Below are 15,376 nucleotides of genomic sequence, written 5' to 3'. Positions count from 1 at the left end.
CTCTATCGGGGTGCCCTGCCGTCCGCTCACTCGCTTCATGGGCAATGTGGTGGTGGCCGATACTCATTCAGCCACGGGCTGATTGCTCTCTGTAAGTGGGGCGGCAGCCCCTGCTCTCCTGCTCACTGGCTGTTCTCTGAGGTTCTTGAACTCAGCAGTTCCCACGAGGCCTCTCTGAGTGAAGCAGAAGCAGGGAGTTATTCTGGGGCTATTCCCAGAAGCCCATCCTAGAGTCCGTTTCTCCAAAACCCAATTCTCTGCATTAAACCCCCTTCTGCATGAAATATCTGGGCTAGTTCTGGTTTTCTGCATCTGACCCCCACAATACACTTGATTTCCAAGCAAAGACCAGTAACTTTTCTAACATTTGGCAATAAATGCCTTTGGGGAAGGAGCTGACCTCTCAGCACAGATGGTCCAGGCAAGAATATAGACTGTTCTATTTTCTCGCGTGGTATTTGTTATGAGGTATTATTAGTGTAAGAGAATGCACTACTTATCAGGACCAATTGACCGTCTCTTAAAATGTGTTGCATTTAAACGTGTACAGCGACATGTATCTTGTTCTCTTTAAAACGTGTGTTATTTTGCCATCCTTGTTAGTCTTTTCTGATTCTTCCTGCCTACTCACACCACCCTTTCCTCACTTGTGCCCCAATTCTTATACTTACTGTAATTTAATGAAATTGCTTATTTTCTTGAATAAATCCCCAAATCTATTAGAAACTTTCTGAGAACATAGACCGTATCTTGTTCACCAGTGTGTCCCCACGGTTTAGCACAATGCCTCAAGTGTAGAAAATAATACACGATTGCCTAATGCATGAATGAACATCCCCTTTCTAGGTATTATTTACATGGATACCTGATTGTAATTGTTGAAATGAATATTCTGGTGATCAGAGTGGATAGATTCGAGTAAATACCTCTCTTTAGAGAATTGCCATAATGAGGCAAATCTCTATCTGCATGTGAGACTCGTTATATCTGTACTGAAGACCCAGGGAGTAGGAAAATATTATGTCTTTTTTGCAGAAATGAGGCAATTACTGTAAAAGACATATTATGCAATCATCTTCATAACCCAGCCAGGGCTGTGAGCACATACTGTGAATATTAAGACGGGGAAATTTTGCAACCAAGTGGTTTTCCAGGGGATACAAAGAATTCTTGCCATTAATGAAGCAGAGACAGTGTTGCTTTGCCAAATCATCTTTGCCAAAGAAGAGACAGCCAAAAATGTGTACTCAACATGGCAGGTCACAAGCAGGTTGACCAGTTATCTCATTTAGTCCTCCACTAGGAGTCCCAGTTATTAGGACTCCGTGCCCCCACTTTGTAGGTGAGGACCTGGAATGGTAGACGTGATAGCATTGGTACACAGCACAAAGGGCCTTGAGAGCTGGGTCCTTCAGCTGCAAGCCCTGCCCTCTTTGCATCTCATTCTAGGCTATTCTCCCAGTCCAGTCAGATGCGGGAGGTGAACCTCAGGGCGTCTGAGTTGCAAAAAAGATAACAGTGACCTGGCTCCTCTCTGCAGAGCTGAGGCTTGGGGCCTGCCCTCAGTTCTCTTTATTCCTCCCATCACTGCTGGATTCGGATTCTCAAGCATGGTTTTCCCATAGCTTCAGATCCATTTAGCGAAAGTGGTTACTTCCTGGTGCAGTGGAAACTGCCAGGGCCCCATAGATGATCAAAGTAAAATTCATATCCCTGCCTTAGTCTGCACTGAAAACATGAGGTCTAGCACCAGAGAGGAGGAAGTCAGCTGGGTCTTCAGGGATCAGTCCTCTCCAGGAATGCTGGCTCCTCTCTGGTCACCAGCTGTCAGAAGGATATTGTCAGTTGCAGTGTGATAAGCAGAAAAAGAGCGGGAAAGGAAGAGTACACAGTCCCCCACAAGCTCCTCTCAGTGCCACCATGCAGGAGCTCTCCCTCAGCTTGGGCCCTGCACACCATGTCAGAGCCTCTCTCTCTGCCCTCCACACACCCACCCGCATCTCTACCCTTGTGGCTTCTTTATCCCTCAGTGCTTCCCTGAACCCCTGTTGGCCTCCCTCCTTGAAACTCCCTGTCAGAGCACCCCGTTCTTTTCCTTCCTAACCCCTATCACAAGTTGTAACAATACCTTTATTTCTTTCCTTGGTGTTTAAAGTCTGTATCCTCAATTGTTTGTAAGTTTTAATTGAAAAAGGACCATCTTGGTCTTGCCCAGCCATGGCTCCTGCCATGGCAGATGGTTGGATCTCAATACATATCTGTGGAATGAACTGATGAATGTATGAGTGCATGAAGGATGGATGGATAAATTCATGGATGAGTCCCAGGTATTACAGGATGATAGGTATTCAGGCTGGAGAAGAGATGCCATAGGTTGGAGCCTATGATGACTGGGACCCAAATAGAAAGTGTGATTGGATGTTTTCTTTATGACTTATTCACAGACCCAAATAAAGACCAGCTACTGAAAGTTTCAGGAGGAAGATTTTCACACTCAGATTTCACACACGTGAGGGCTGTTCAACAGTGAAATGGACTGCCACAGAGGCAATTATTTTCTGTTCTTGGAAGTATTCACAAACCAACTAGATGATCTTAGGAGTATTGCAGAGTGGGAAGGAGATTCCTGCATTACGAAGGGGTTGGTTCGGAGGGTACCTCAGGATACTTGCAGCTCTCTGATTCTGATTCTAGGGGCTTTTTCTTCTGTTGAGTTGGAGTTGGCATTAATATCCTTTGCTCTTTCCCCCTTTTCTTCCCCCTCAATATGCTGTTAGCTGATATATTTTTTTCTCTTCTGCTTTCTTTCTTCCCTGGGAGTATAGATGAGGTCTTGTCAGAAAACTTTTTGGACTATAAGAACCGTGGAGTCAATGGTTCTCATCGGGGCCAGATCATCTGGAAGATTGATGCCAGCTCTTACTTTGTGGAACGTGAGTACTTTTCCCATTCTCGTTGCTCAGGATAAAGTGGAGATCAGCAGCTTTGTTCTCTGTGCTGTTGCATTGTGTTCCCTTAGAAATATGCCACGTAAGAGAGCCACAGATTTATGAAATGCTTAAAAATAGTAAGAAGTGAGCCCTAGAGCAGTTGGGCAACAGCCATCCAAACCAGCCCAGGGGGGCGTTCCTTTTCATTTCAAAGAGAAGTTTGGCTCATGGTCATTCATAGGCATCTGGATTCAGGACCTTTGGCTTAGATCCCTTAACTTTCACTCTGTGGCCCCTCCAGGTGCTCTCTAACTTTGCAGTAGTTGCCCCTGCTGTGTCTTATCATCCAGTTCTGGCTTCGCTTGAGCCCATTCTTCAAGGCTCCCTGCTCATGGCCCCATCATGTTTGGGAGAGTCCACGCTTTGCCCTGACCTTTGACTCCGGCCCCGGTTCCCCAGGATGCTGATGATACATTACTACCACCAGCCTGTTTCTTTGATTCCTGATCTGCTGACATTTCTGGGTGTATAAACGTGTCATCATGTATTTTACTGAGATATTTTCTAGAATTTTCTTCTGTCTTTGAAAAAAATCATTTTTACAGTTAAAGAAGGATTCTTTTCATAGGTCCCCATACTGGTACATTTCCCATTGCATGAAGGCCTCATGTTTACCAGCCAAAGGAATGCACAATTTACCCTTATCTACAAGTCCTTCCCTTCCACTTGGGTACTGGAGAGTGCTAAATGCACAGATCCCTTCCTGCACCTTCTTGTTCATAGCAGGGATTCAGTCAGTGTAACACTTCTGAAAGGCAATGATGAAATACTCCCTTGTTCCAACTGTCCAGTTCTCAGAGGAAAGCATGTGGCCAGGCACCCACAGTTGTGTGTTACCATTTGACTCATTGTTCAAGCAAAACTATATGCTCTGATGGGTAGTAAGGAGGGCACGTATTGCATGGTGCACTGGGTGTTATACGCAACTAATGAATCATCGAACTTTACATCAAAAACCAGGGATGTACTGTATAGCGACTAACATAATATAATAAAAAATATTAAAACAAAACTATATGCTCTATATGCTCATGTTTTGCACCCATTTTTATTCACTCTTATTTCCATTCAACCACTCAGTAGGCATTTTATAAGACTTACTATATTTCAAAGATCCGAGATTTGAAAAGGAAAAGTCTAGTGTCTGCCCATTAGAAGCTTATGTTATCTCTCCTCCTGGAAATGACACAAATGCCCCCTTATTTTGCATTAGCACATGTGGAATGTGTAGACAGACAGGAGATTTGATACCATCAGATGTAGAGGGGACATGATTTTATGAGATGTGGTTGGTTCTTGACTTTGGTTTAGTCGTAGTGAAGTTCTCAACAAGAGATTTCCTTTTCCTTAATATTTATCTCCCTGCCTCAAGCTTTTCTCCTCCTAATCCATTTTGCACGCTGATACCAGACAAAATGCCTTGAACTCAACTCTGATACCATCTGGCCAAGAGCCTCATGGCTCTGCTTTCTGACTACATGAACTGAAACTTCTCTGCCGGGCTACCAAGACCAAAGACCCACCCTCCTCCCTCAACCCTACTTCTCCATCCTCCCCAGCATGCCCTCCTTTGCCCAAGTCATGCCAGTATCTTCCCCACCCCACAAATAGCATCATTTATCATAAAGGACACCAATGGGCTTGACTTGGGGATAAAGATGGGTTCCAGCTAGTGCTACCTAATATGACTTCCCAAATGGCAGTAAGAACAAAAAAGGTAAAAACTTGCATTTGTAATGAATAGTAGACACAATGGCGGACTGTATGCCCCAATCTACATTGGAAGTTGGGTGGAGAGGACTTCTTTACTGTACACCTGTTTTCTTCTTTGGCATTCTAACTAATTCAGAAAGAAACCATTTAGGGTCAAGATGTAGTATGAGCTCAAAATGGTGCAGGAATGAGCACATCCTGCAAATATTTGTCTTTTTTTTTAAAAAAGATTTTATTTATTTATTTATTTCAATCCCAGGACCCCAGGATCACGCCCTGAGCCTAAGGCAGACGCTTAACCACTGAGCCACCCAGGCTCCCCTGCAAATATTTGTCTTTTTGGAGGCAAGGAAATAAGTACGAAGGATAATGTGAAATTTTATGAGCTAATGTGAAAAAGGGGGGGTTGTGTATAAATTAATCTAGCAATAGTGCCATTCCTTTCAAAGCAGTTCTTTTCAAGATTTCTGTGACATATAGAACATCTTTTTGTACGTTTGTTTCAAATAAAAAAACATGTAATATAATTGTCCTCGTCAGAAGGATGAAGAGACACTTTAAGTACCACCAGAAAGATATTACAATGTAAAATCAGCTCTGTAAATTATAGAAAATATTGTCATAATTGAGCGAAAGTGTATTCAAACTTGGTTAAGTAGCAATGCCCTAGAATAAACAAATGGCTTGCCAAGTCATATTCAAAATAACTAAAAAATTGAGCACTTTAGAACAATGACATTTTACAAATGTCCTGGTGCAAACTTGAGAAGCTCTCACTTGGCAGTATCCCTGTTGGACTCACAATATCTCAGTGCTTTGGACAAATGGATGAAAGTGAAGTTGAGAAGGTGGGTACAAATACAGCAAACTAGGGTTCCATATACAAAGAATGCATTATTCTGTACAAATGTAGTATAATTTGTCAAAAACTAAAAATTCATCAAGAAAAAACTTAATGGAGTTTGCAAATGATTAGAATATTAACTCAGGGCACACATATAAATCAAATAAATTAGAAGGCTGTAATGGGTTATAGCTTTAGGGGTCTGAGTGCATTAAAACTGTATATAATATGCCATATGAATTTATATTTTTAATGTGAAATAACTGATACTTTCAAAAATGTATGATTGAAAAAGTACCAAATTAACAAATAGGAAGGGATTGAATGTACAAAATGTTCTAATATGGCTATCTTTCCTTAATGCAACAAAGCATCAAAGGTCCTCTTGCTATAATAAAATGCAGAAGCCAGGCCAGTATCCAGAAGGTTACAAAAATTTTTGATATTAATAAAACATAAGACTCTTGAAGTCTCTAAATAGTAAGAAACATATTAATCTAATAAGTAAATTATATGTTCTTAAAATTAAAAATTATTTTACAAACTTTGCACATTGGCCAGGTTTTAAATGTTGAAATACAACAGAAGGCCATTCTTTCTATCTGAGCATTAAATTAAAATAAAAATAAATAAATTAAATAAATAAATAAAATAACAAATGAGGTTTTTATTTTATTTTTATTTTCTGTTTTTCCTTTTTCCTTTTATAAGAGTGGGAGTATGTTGCTGATTACCTGGAGTCTATAATGTTCTAACAGTACATTTCTTTGGAATTATGATTCAATTTAGAATTAGATAATCGCTATTGATTTATATGATTTTTTTAAAGGTCTGACTTAATCAGATTTGGAAAGTACTACCAAATTAGGAACATTCAAAACAAATATTTCCTGCACTCTCCAAGGAGTTACATGCATGATAAAACACAAAAGAAATAAAACCTGAATTGTTTCCTTTTCTCTGGCATAATTTTTCCCTAGTGGGCCCTTGGCTGTTTGACTATAGTATTAACTGCTATAATATAAGAACTGCAAAAAGATGCAAATTTTAACACCGACAAAAGAAAAGAACTAGTGACGTTTCAGCTTTCCTCTCATCCTGATCAAATCTTACAATGTTGTATCATTATTGTAACCCCATTACTAGGTCTTTAATATATGCAGTGGGGCTTAGAGGGGGCCAGAATCAAGCCTCAGGAGTCACCACAGACCTTGCTGATTGTGTGCTGCTATTAGGACTCCTTCAAAATTGGGGCTTGCATTGCCCAGAAGCAATGATTCTCCAGGGAAAGCATCTTTTCCTTGATCTCTGGCCCAGATCTGTTTCAAGTAGCTCCCTGTTCGCTGTAGTTCCCACGGGTAGCAGGAAGAATAGAGCAGTGTGCCTTCAGCTCCCGCTGATGATGACCAAAAGAGTTTCTCCCAAAGGGACCTCCCTGGGCTGTGTCATGTTATCACAGTCACGAGCACAGCCTTCTCACAGCTGTCTGGGTGTAAACCGGAAATCCACACTCCTTTTGACTTCTCTGCCTTGCCTCCGTCTCCCGCCCCTGCTCAGGTCACTGGTCCTACCCCGCGTCCACATCGGCCCCTTACCTTCAGCCTTTTCCCATCTCTGCCCTCACCTCCAGAGCCACACCCGGATTACTGCTGGCACTGATTCTGTCACCCAGCATGTGTCAGAAGAATGTCCCTGAAACGTTAGCACATTTCCAATCCTTTTCCATCCATCAGTACCGTGGCCCTGATTATACTGAACAGCAAATCTAAGCACCTAGTTCTGCTGTAAGTTTTTAATCACACCCATTGAGTATGGTGAAGAGGGGGTTACACAGGTGGGAGGGGGTCAGGATTTGCCTCTCAGTCCACTCTTAGGCAACGGGCTTCCAAGCAAGAGGTATGTGAGCTCAATATCCCCCCCCCCCCGCCCAGTGTGGCCCGTTCTGTCTGTTCATCTATAAAATGAAGTTAACTTACAGCACCGACAAGACAGCCCCACAGAGACGAGCCGATTCTCCCCGTGAGTGCCACATGTGTCCAGTAGACCCACATTTGCTATGTAAGTAGAAGGCTTTGAACTAGGATTGCGGTGCCGATCCGAGAGGGGTCAAATCAGCAGTGTATACTCCACTTGGCATTTCTCCTCGGGGAATGCACAAGTGGGTGTCATGGTGGTGACTGTGAACTGAATGGCTTTATTTGGGGCGTTTTCTGTGGGAAATGCTTTGCAGCTAGAGTTGAAGACCGAAGGGCACTGAAGGAAAAGCAGGGCTCCAGGAGAACTAGCTGGCTTCCCCTCATTAGCATTTCTGGCACATGCTTTCTCCCCTCTGGCAATGCAGCAAGAGCAAGGACAAGCCCTGCTGGAGCTGGGAGGCCACCCAGATCCATGATTAGACACAGGGATCTGGTCAGGTGGACAATCCAGATGGTTCAGGTGACACATTGTTGCAGCCTTTTATTTGAATCTGGGCATACTTTCACCAGGACAACTCTGTTGTTAGCACCAGTCTGGTGAAGAACTACACTGTGGGCTGCCATTTTCAATCACTGATTTGTTATTTCCAAGGAGATGTCTCCATCTGTAGTACAGTAAACACTTGAGTCATAGGCTCCAAGCCCTCAACAAGTCTCAAGTCTACTTGGGCAGACTAAACGGAAGCCTGGCACTCACACTGCCTGACGGGTTTTTTGTGAGGAACAAGTATGGCTCCATATAATATTTGCAAGACAATGGGCACTCCTATTATTATATCATCTTATTTTTATTATATAATTCCTGGGACACCATGACAACCCCATTGTTCATCCCGTCGAATACGATCCCAAAGGGAAGTCATGGTCAAAGTTGCACTCCACAACAATCATAAAGTAATTTCAATATTGCCTATGTTCTTATATTTCTCAAAGTTTGAGAAAAGAATGTACTCCTAAAATTCATCTTCCCCTTTCACCACATAATTCCTCCAGTTTTCCTCCCACCTAAACTTCTCCATTAACCTCCTCTTGATTGTGACTCAAACTCATGGTGCCCTTCCCTTCCTTAGTTCCTTCACATTTTGCTTTAAAAGCCTAAAAGAAGTAATCTTGCTGGAGCTAAATCTCCTGGAATGGTAGAGGAAGAAACCCCCGTCACCAAGTATACAATCACACACTCTTTAGCAGACCAGAGTCAAATGGTTGGAAATAGTCACACGGTCATGATGTTTGGGCTACCAGAGGCCAACCTAAGTGTGCAGTGGTTCTGGCCGAACAGGACCAATGAGACAATGGGAATGTGGCAGTGGGAGGGCAGAGAGCCATGTGGGAAAATAAGTCATACAAGGACATACGAGTAAGGAGACACACACAGCAGGCTTGCCCTCAGTCTACCCCATATGAGAAGCCAAACTGTTGATTGTACCCACTTCTTACCATGTCAAATATTCCATTACATCTGAGAGCAGAAAAAATTGAGCTTTAGTGCACAGAGGTGTCAGCCTATCAGATGAAATAACAGACAATCCAAAGAGTAACTAAGCGTTATTACAGAAAACAGAAAGGTATAGCCAAATAGTTCAAATTTGCAGCAATACAGGTAGTTCTGGCTTCTAGTTGGATATGTGTCAGATTCTCCCAATGAAATGAAAGCTCTTCATCAACACAAACAAGTGGTCAGGCCCTCTTATCACAGACTGAGACTGTTCTGGAGTAAACTTGAGCCACCGTGTCAATAGCAGAACATACAGATTCACCTGCCTTTCTTAATCTTATAGTGCTAGAGGCCTCCTGGGTACTGTACTCATCTTCGGGGCCTCAGGTCAAGAGGTAGAGGCTTGGTCCCTGCCTGCCAAGGCTGTTGCATTGCAGTGGGAATGTGCTTATGTCTAAGCACATACCTTTTACTGTGGCCTGTATCAGTGGAGAGAAGGAGCGCCTGGGCCAGCTTTGCGGTACAGACCTGATTATCAAGCATGCATAAGAGGAGCTTGTAGGCAGATGGGGTCAGTGGGAAGGAAGGGCTGGTATTGGGGGCCAAGCAGTAGAGAGATCGTTGCAGGCAAGGGACAGCACCTGCAAAGGCGGGAAGGCATGGGGGGTGGGTAGGCAGGAATAGGTGAGAGTTGAGGACGGAGTCCTGACAAAGAGGGGGAGGAAATGGAGGAGGAGGAAGAGAAATCATTCAGTGTGCAGGATTAAGTATGGCCACAAATTCCTTGACAGTCCTCTTGAGAGGAGGCGTTCAAGTCTCCTCTCCTGTGGGAGTTTCCATGCTACAGTGATGCTGGGCCAACTTCCAGGCCCAGATTTGAAGAGGCTGGTAGCTTCCACTTCCTACCCTTTAGAACACTCACTCTTGGAGCCGTGAGACTGCTGTGCTATGAAAAGCCCAAGGTGGCCATGTATAAGGTTGCATGGAGAGATCGTTGGCCGGCCAGCCATGCCCCCCCAGGTGATAACAGGGGCAGCCCAGCTGTGATCCATGGTAACAGCATGCGAGACCCCACGGGAGAGCTGCCCAGCTGAGCCCAGGCACCTCACAGAACTTTGAGGGATCATAATACAGTGCTGTTTTAAGCTGTTAAGGTTTTGGTTCCTTTATTGTGTAGCGATAGTAACTGTAGCATCAGAGAAACCAAAAGAATGGGGCCATGGAAATCAGGGAGAAGAAACTATCAGAGGAGGTACCAACAACATGGCCTGGTGCGTGCCAATGGAGGAGTCATGGAAGACATAGTGTGGAAAGCATCTGTGGAGAGTTGCCATATGGGGGCTGCGGTGTTTGTAAGAAGAAAAGTCAACGAGCTGATGAGAAAGACTGCAAGCTGGGGGGTACGGTGAACAGTTCATCCCGCCTTGCTCAGAGGGGTCTCGGTTTGGGCTCTGAAAGTTCCCGGTCCCGGGAAGCCTCTCGGTCCTGGGCACACTGGAATGGTGCTGGTCCCCTCGTGTGTCTGCATTGACAGAGAAGATCAAAGCGTCCGAACGCTCCTCCAGCAAGGAGGTAGTGAGAGACTCTGAGGCGGCAGCATGGGGAACAGGACTGAGATGGGCTCGAGCATGGGGACCGATATGGAAGGAGCCATAACGTGAGAACTTTCGTTGATTTCACTTGTGTCCACTTTCTTGCATCCTGTTATGCTCATGACAGCACCACGAGGAGGACACCGTCACCGCTGCCTCTGAGGAGCGAACAGTCTGTGAGAGATGTGGTAGTGTGTGTAGTAGACCTGGGGTGGGCGCCAGACTCACCTGCTTGTGCCTGTCAGCCTCAGGAAAGAGTCATGGGGATGCTGGGCGTTCGACGGGCTGGGGCTCCTAAGGATTCAGAAGGAATGGGATGCGGAGAAAGTGAAGAGCCCACCTTTCCTGGAAGCCCTTGACCTGCTAGGGACCGGGTAACTAGAAGTGTGGTGGGGCAGGATAGCGACAGGACTCGAGGACAAAACGTGTGAGCGGACTACCTTACGGCACCCCTTGCCCAGAAAGGGGGGAAATACGAAGAAACTGGAAGAACTCAGGAGTGATTTTCACCTGGACACACGTGGGAGAGTGAAATTAGCACACCACAGAAAAAGACTCTCTCCGTCCCTCTCAAAGCCACTCTGTGCACAAAATTAATCATTTACTCAAGTCCACAGACACAGGGAGCTAGAAACAAGCAGGGTTGATGAGGCTTTCCCTACCTCTGCCTCAAGACAGAGCTTCAACACGATAAGGAGGAGTATTCGGCCCATTTTCATCTCCATGAGATGGGGACACAAGAGCTCTCCCATAAAGGCCTGTGCAGGTGAGAACAGGGAGGCCACAGTTGGCAGGAGAGTATGTGGGGCAGACGAGGGAACCTGACCTAACTACGACACTGTGTCTGGACCTGCAGCCAGGTAGGTGAAGCCGTGTCCGGAGGGCATGGCCAGCTGATGACCGTGATGTCCAAATAGACAGCAGATGGGCATGAAGGTGGCTGCAGCCATCCCACAGGGGGTGGCCTGTGCTTGTCCCTGGGGATCTGTGCATGGCTTCTAAGATCTGACCCCTGGGCGGCCACTCGGCATAAGGCTGATGTCCTGAATAGAGGAGTCATAACAGTAACATACAACTAAACATCTCTGAGCTCTCCCCGTGTGCCAGGCACCAGGTTGAGCGCCTAAGACGTATTATCCCACTTAACCTTCATGAAAACCCTGGGAGGCAGATAATACTTTCCCTTTTTGTTGATAAGGAATCTGAGGTGCAGGAAGATAATGCAACTGGTTCACTATTCACAGAGTAGGACCAGGCTTGAACCTTGGCAGTCTGATCTGAGCACCAAGTGTGATGTCCTGGTAAGATCAAAGTAGGCCAGAAGGGCCCCCACCGGTAAGATGGAGTTCCAGTGCTGGGTTCTGGTCCCCTGGAGGGTGGGGTATCAGGTTATAAACTAGATAGAACTTTGAAGTCGGAGTCAGGGCTGGAGGCATACCTCCCAGAATGAGTGGCAGGGAAGTTATATGGCCATCAAAATGGGAACCCAGATGTCACTGCACTAGCAAATCCTTGAGCAGAGGAAGGAAAGTGGAGGTGGCTAATACATGGCCTTCCTCCCATCCAGATGATTCTGAGTGAGGAGCTCAGTAAGCTCCACCATTGAAAGCTATAGAGAAAATTCAAATTAGAAGACAGACACTATCTAAGATGTCATTTACTTCCACACACATAAATCCAGAATCTTCTCTATTTCAATGTATTTGTTAGGTGTGTATGAATCCTGTTTGTATATACATTTTTTAAAGTTTACTTATTCCCAACAAAATTAGAAGAAAAGATCAAAGTAAAAATCACCCATAATTTCACCGCAAGACAACAATTTTTTAAAAAGATTTTATTTATTTATTTGACAGAGAGAGAGACAGCCAGTGAGAGAGAGAACACGAGCAGGGGGAGTGGGAGAGGAAGAAGCAGGCTCATAGCAGAGGAGCCTGACGTGGGGCTCGATCCCAGAACGCCAGGATCACGCCCTGAGCTGAAGGCAGACGCTTAACGACTGCACCACCCAGGCACCCCCAGACAACATTTTAAAGATTTTTTTTTTATTGCTAGTAGCATCTCCCTAAGAGGGGCCTAATAAATATTTATTCAATTAATTAATGCATTAATTAAGCTAGTGCTCAGAACTCCAGTGTAGAAAGCAAGAGACTTATGCTCAAGGACAGCAACCATTATGTCTTGTCTTTCCCACAGATGGCCTCTGAGCCATCTAGAGGAAGAGACCAGAGAAATACGGGTAAGGGAGGGAACCAAGTGGTCCCTGGGCAGATACGTACGGCAAGTGGGTGCTACAAAGACAGAATGCAGTCTTCTGATCTGTCCAACTTCTTGGAATAAGGAGGTGGCAGAGAGGTACCACCTTTTAAAGCAGATTTACTCTGCTCTTCGGTGAACATGGGCCAGTCCACCCTGAGAATTGGACCAACCAGTTTAGTGATTAGCAACTCTTCCTTCTTTGATTCAGGTCCCGGAAGCTGATGCTCGAAGAGCAATGGAAAGGGAAAATTTTCCCTTTTCTACTTCATTGCCAACTTACATGTCTTCCTTTTGACCCACTGAGCCTTTCTGGCAAGTCTGTGTCATGCACAGCTGTAGTGTTCTTGTGAGGACAGAGACCCACAGCGGTCAGGGAAACCTCCCTGAACACTGTGTGTGCCTTCCTACACACTTGTCCCTGCTCCTTTGCACATACCTGGGGCCAGTTCAGAGGCTACGTCCAGGAGTTGCTGTCATCAGCCAAGATGGGTTTTCCCCAAGTCAATTCCAAGGCCATTTTCAAATGCTGTTAGCGATGCTGTCCATATGGGCTTTGCAGAGACAAGAAAGAGTTCAGAGTTCATATGCTATAAAAAAGCAAGAACTCCTCACAAATTCTCATTAATCCAGACCTCAGTCTCTCATGTATCTCACTTTCTCAAAATCCTAGAGTTGATATGATACCCAAGAATACTGGAAAACCCAACAGCACCCACAAGGTCTAGAAAATGCAAACAATGCCTCTTCCATTGCTGCAGCTGCTAATCTCAGCCCTGTTTCCCGCTTTCCAAGCAAAACCAGAGTTGGCAGTCCTAGTCCATATTTAGACCCACGTTTCTACTACCAGCTGTTACCTGAGAGAAGAGGACAGACAAAAAGCTGAAAGGGGAAGGGAGCTAACTGTGTTTCAGCTTCACCAGAATGAGTGCCAATCTCTCTTTAAAATCCAAACCAAAGATCGTGTCTCCTGAGGGAGGAACTGTGTCATTATGCCCTCCATATCCTTGGAGAAAATCTAGTTAGAAATAGCAGAGAACGACATATATGAAGCAGTGCTATTTTTATACAAAACCTAGAAATTTGAACCCATATATTCAAAGCCTTTCTTTCATGGGACTTCTATTCCTTATATTTAAAACCCCTTGATCTCTCCCCACCTCCATTAATAGTTACCCCTGAAAAAAAGAGGCTTATTTTACCGTGTAGGTTTTCCATAATAGAGAACATGAATTTCTAGTGAATACGAAAATTTTCAGGTCTGTCTTACCCTTTAACAAAGGAGCAGATGAAAGAATAAAGAATATAAATAATATGAAATATTTTTCCAGAAGGGGAAGAGGAGATCATATCAAAAAAATAAAAAATAAAAAAGTAACGGAAACAGCCAAAAGGGTGTGGGAACATGAAAAATAATAGCCAAAATAATCTACCATGAGACCTCACTCCTTCTACTAGCCTAATCGTAGGTAGTTCCCAAATTGGAGAAAATAAATTTCAGGCAAACTCAATACCAAAAAATGAATATTAAAACATCAGAGCCAGTTAAATACAAGCTCTGGATACACATGGCTCCCTCCCCTGCTCAGCCTGGTGGGGCTCTGGGGTCCCTGCGCGCCGCCCTTCCAGCGCCCTCTGTCGGCGGCGGAGCGAAGAGGAACAGGAGCAGGTCGTCCCTGTGTCGGGGGGCACCTGCCAAGGCTGGAAAGGAGCCAGGGAATCCGGAACTCGCCTAAAGGATCAGGGTGTCCTGAGACTCTCTGAAACGCGGAAGGATGATGCAAAGCTTATGGGAAGTTCCACGCTGGCTGCGGGCAAGGAGCTAAGCCAGATGCAAGCTAAGCCAGATGCAAGCCTGTGGTTCCTGCCACCTCGAGGAGTGTAGAAGTAAGGGGATAGTTACCATTGGGATATTTATGTCAAATCAAGACTGTTTCTAATGACGCATGCCCCTCTTGCTTGACCACCTCTGACACAAGCAAGAGCCTGAACTTGGTGCATTCGATGATCTTCTGTCACCTCTCTCACCTCCACACACTTTCCTTTCGGACAATTCCTGGTTATCTGGTATAGACTCATCTCTGAGCCTACCCGGAAAAAGATGCTGAAATTTCCAGTTCTACAGATTGGCCCGTGCATGCCAGACATATGGAAAGGGAGGCCCTGCTAGCCCATCGAAGGCTTGCACCCTTAACCAGGCTAATAGTTCTGGGTTTTATGGGATGGCACGTGTCCCTCATTCATCACTTTTTTCTCTAACAGCCCTGACGCTAACCTGCCCCATCATACCTCTCAGTGTGTGTCTACTCTCTTCCTGGATGGTGTCCCCAACTCAGCCATATAGTGAAGATCAAGGCCTCCAACTCAGAAATCGAGTTTTTCCCAAGAGGCAGTAAATTCTAAACTTGCAAATATTATTTTTTTCATGAAATCCCACATCAGTGGAGCGCATTGTTCCCCTTTTCAGGAAAGGAATTTGCCTGCTTTAAGGCTGCTTTTTTGATGTCAGAGGTCTCTTAGAGGGACTCAGGATTCAGTTGCCGTATCCTAGGCTTTGGAATCAACTGCAC

General features: G+C 44.8%; 1 protein-coding gene across 1 annotated transcript in view; it reads left to right on the top strand.

Annotated features, from left to right (window-relative positions):
- The window catches only part of HECW1 (HECT, C2 and WW domain containing E3 ubiquitin protein ligase 1), a 436,289-nt gene that overhangs the window by 205,525 nt on the left and 215,388 nt on the right, over positions 1-15,376 (top strand). The window contains exon 4 of the mRNA XM_034640683.1: positions 2,826-2,933. Coding sequence (XP_034496574.1) covers positions 2,826-2,933 — 108 coding nt within the window. The remainder of the gene's footprint in view (positions 1-2,825; positions 2,934-15,376) is intronic.

The sequence above is a fragment of the Ailuropoda melanoleuca genome, chromosome 1 (genome assembly GCF_002007445.2).
Source record: "Ailuropoda melanoleuca isolate Jingjing chromosome 1, ASM200744v2, whole genome shotgun sequence".
In the NCBI taxonomy this organism is placed as follows: domain Eukaryota; kingdom Metazoa; phylum Chordata; class Mammalia; order Carnivora; family Ursidae; genus Ailuropoda; species Ailuropoda melanoleuca.
Note: the sequence above shows the minus strand (reverse complement) of the source record. Positions and strands in the feature narration are given on the sequence as shown.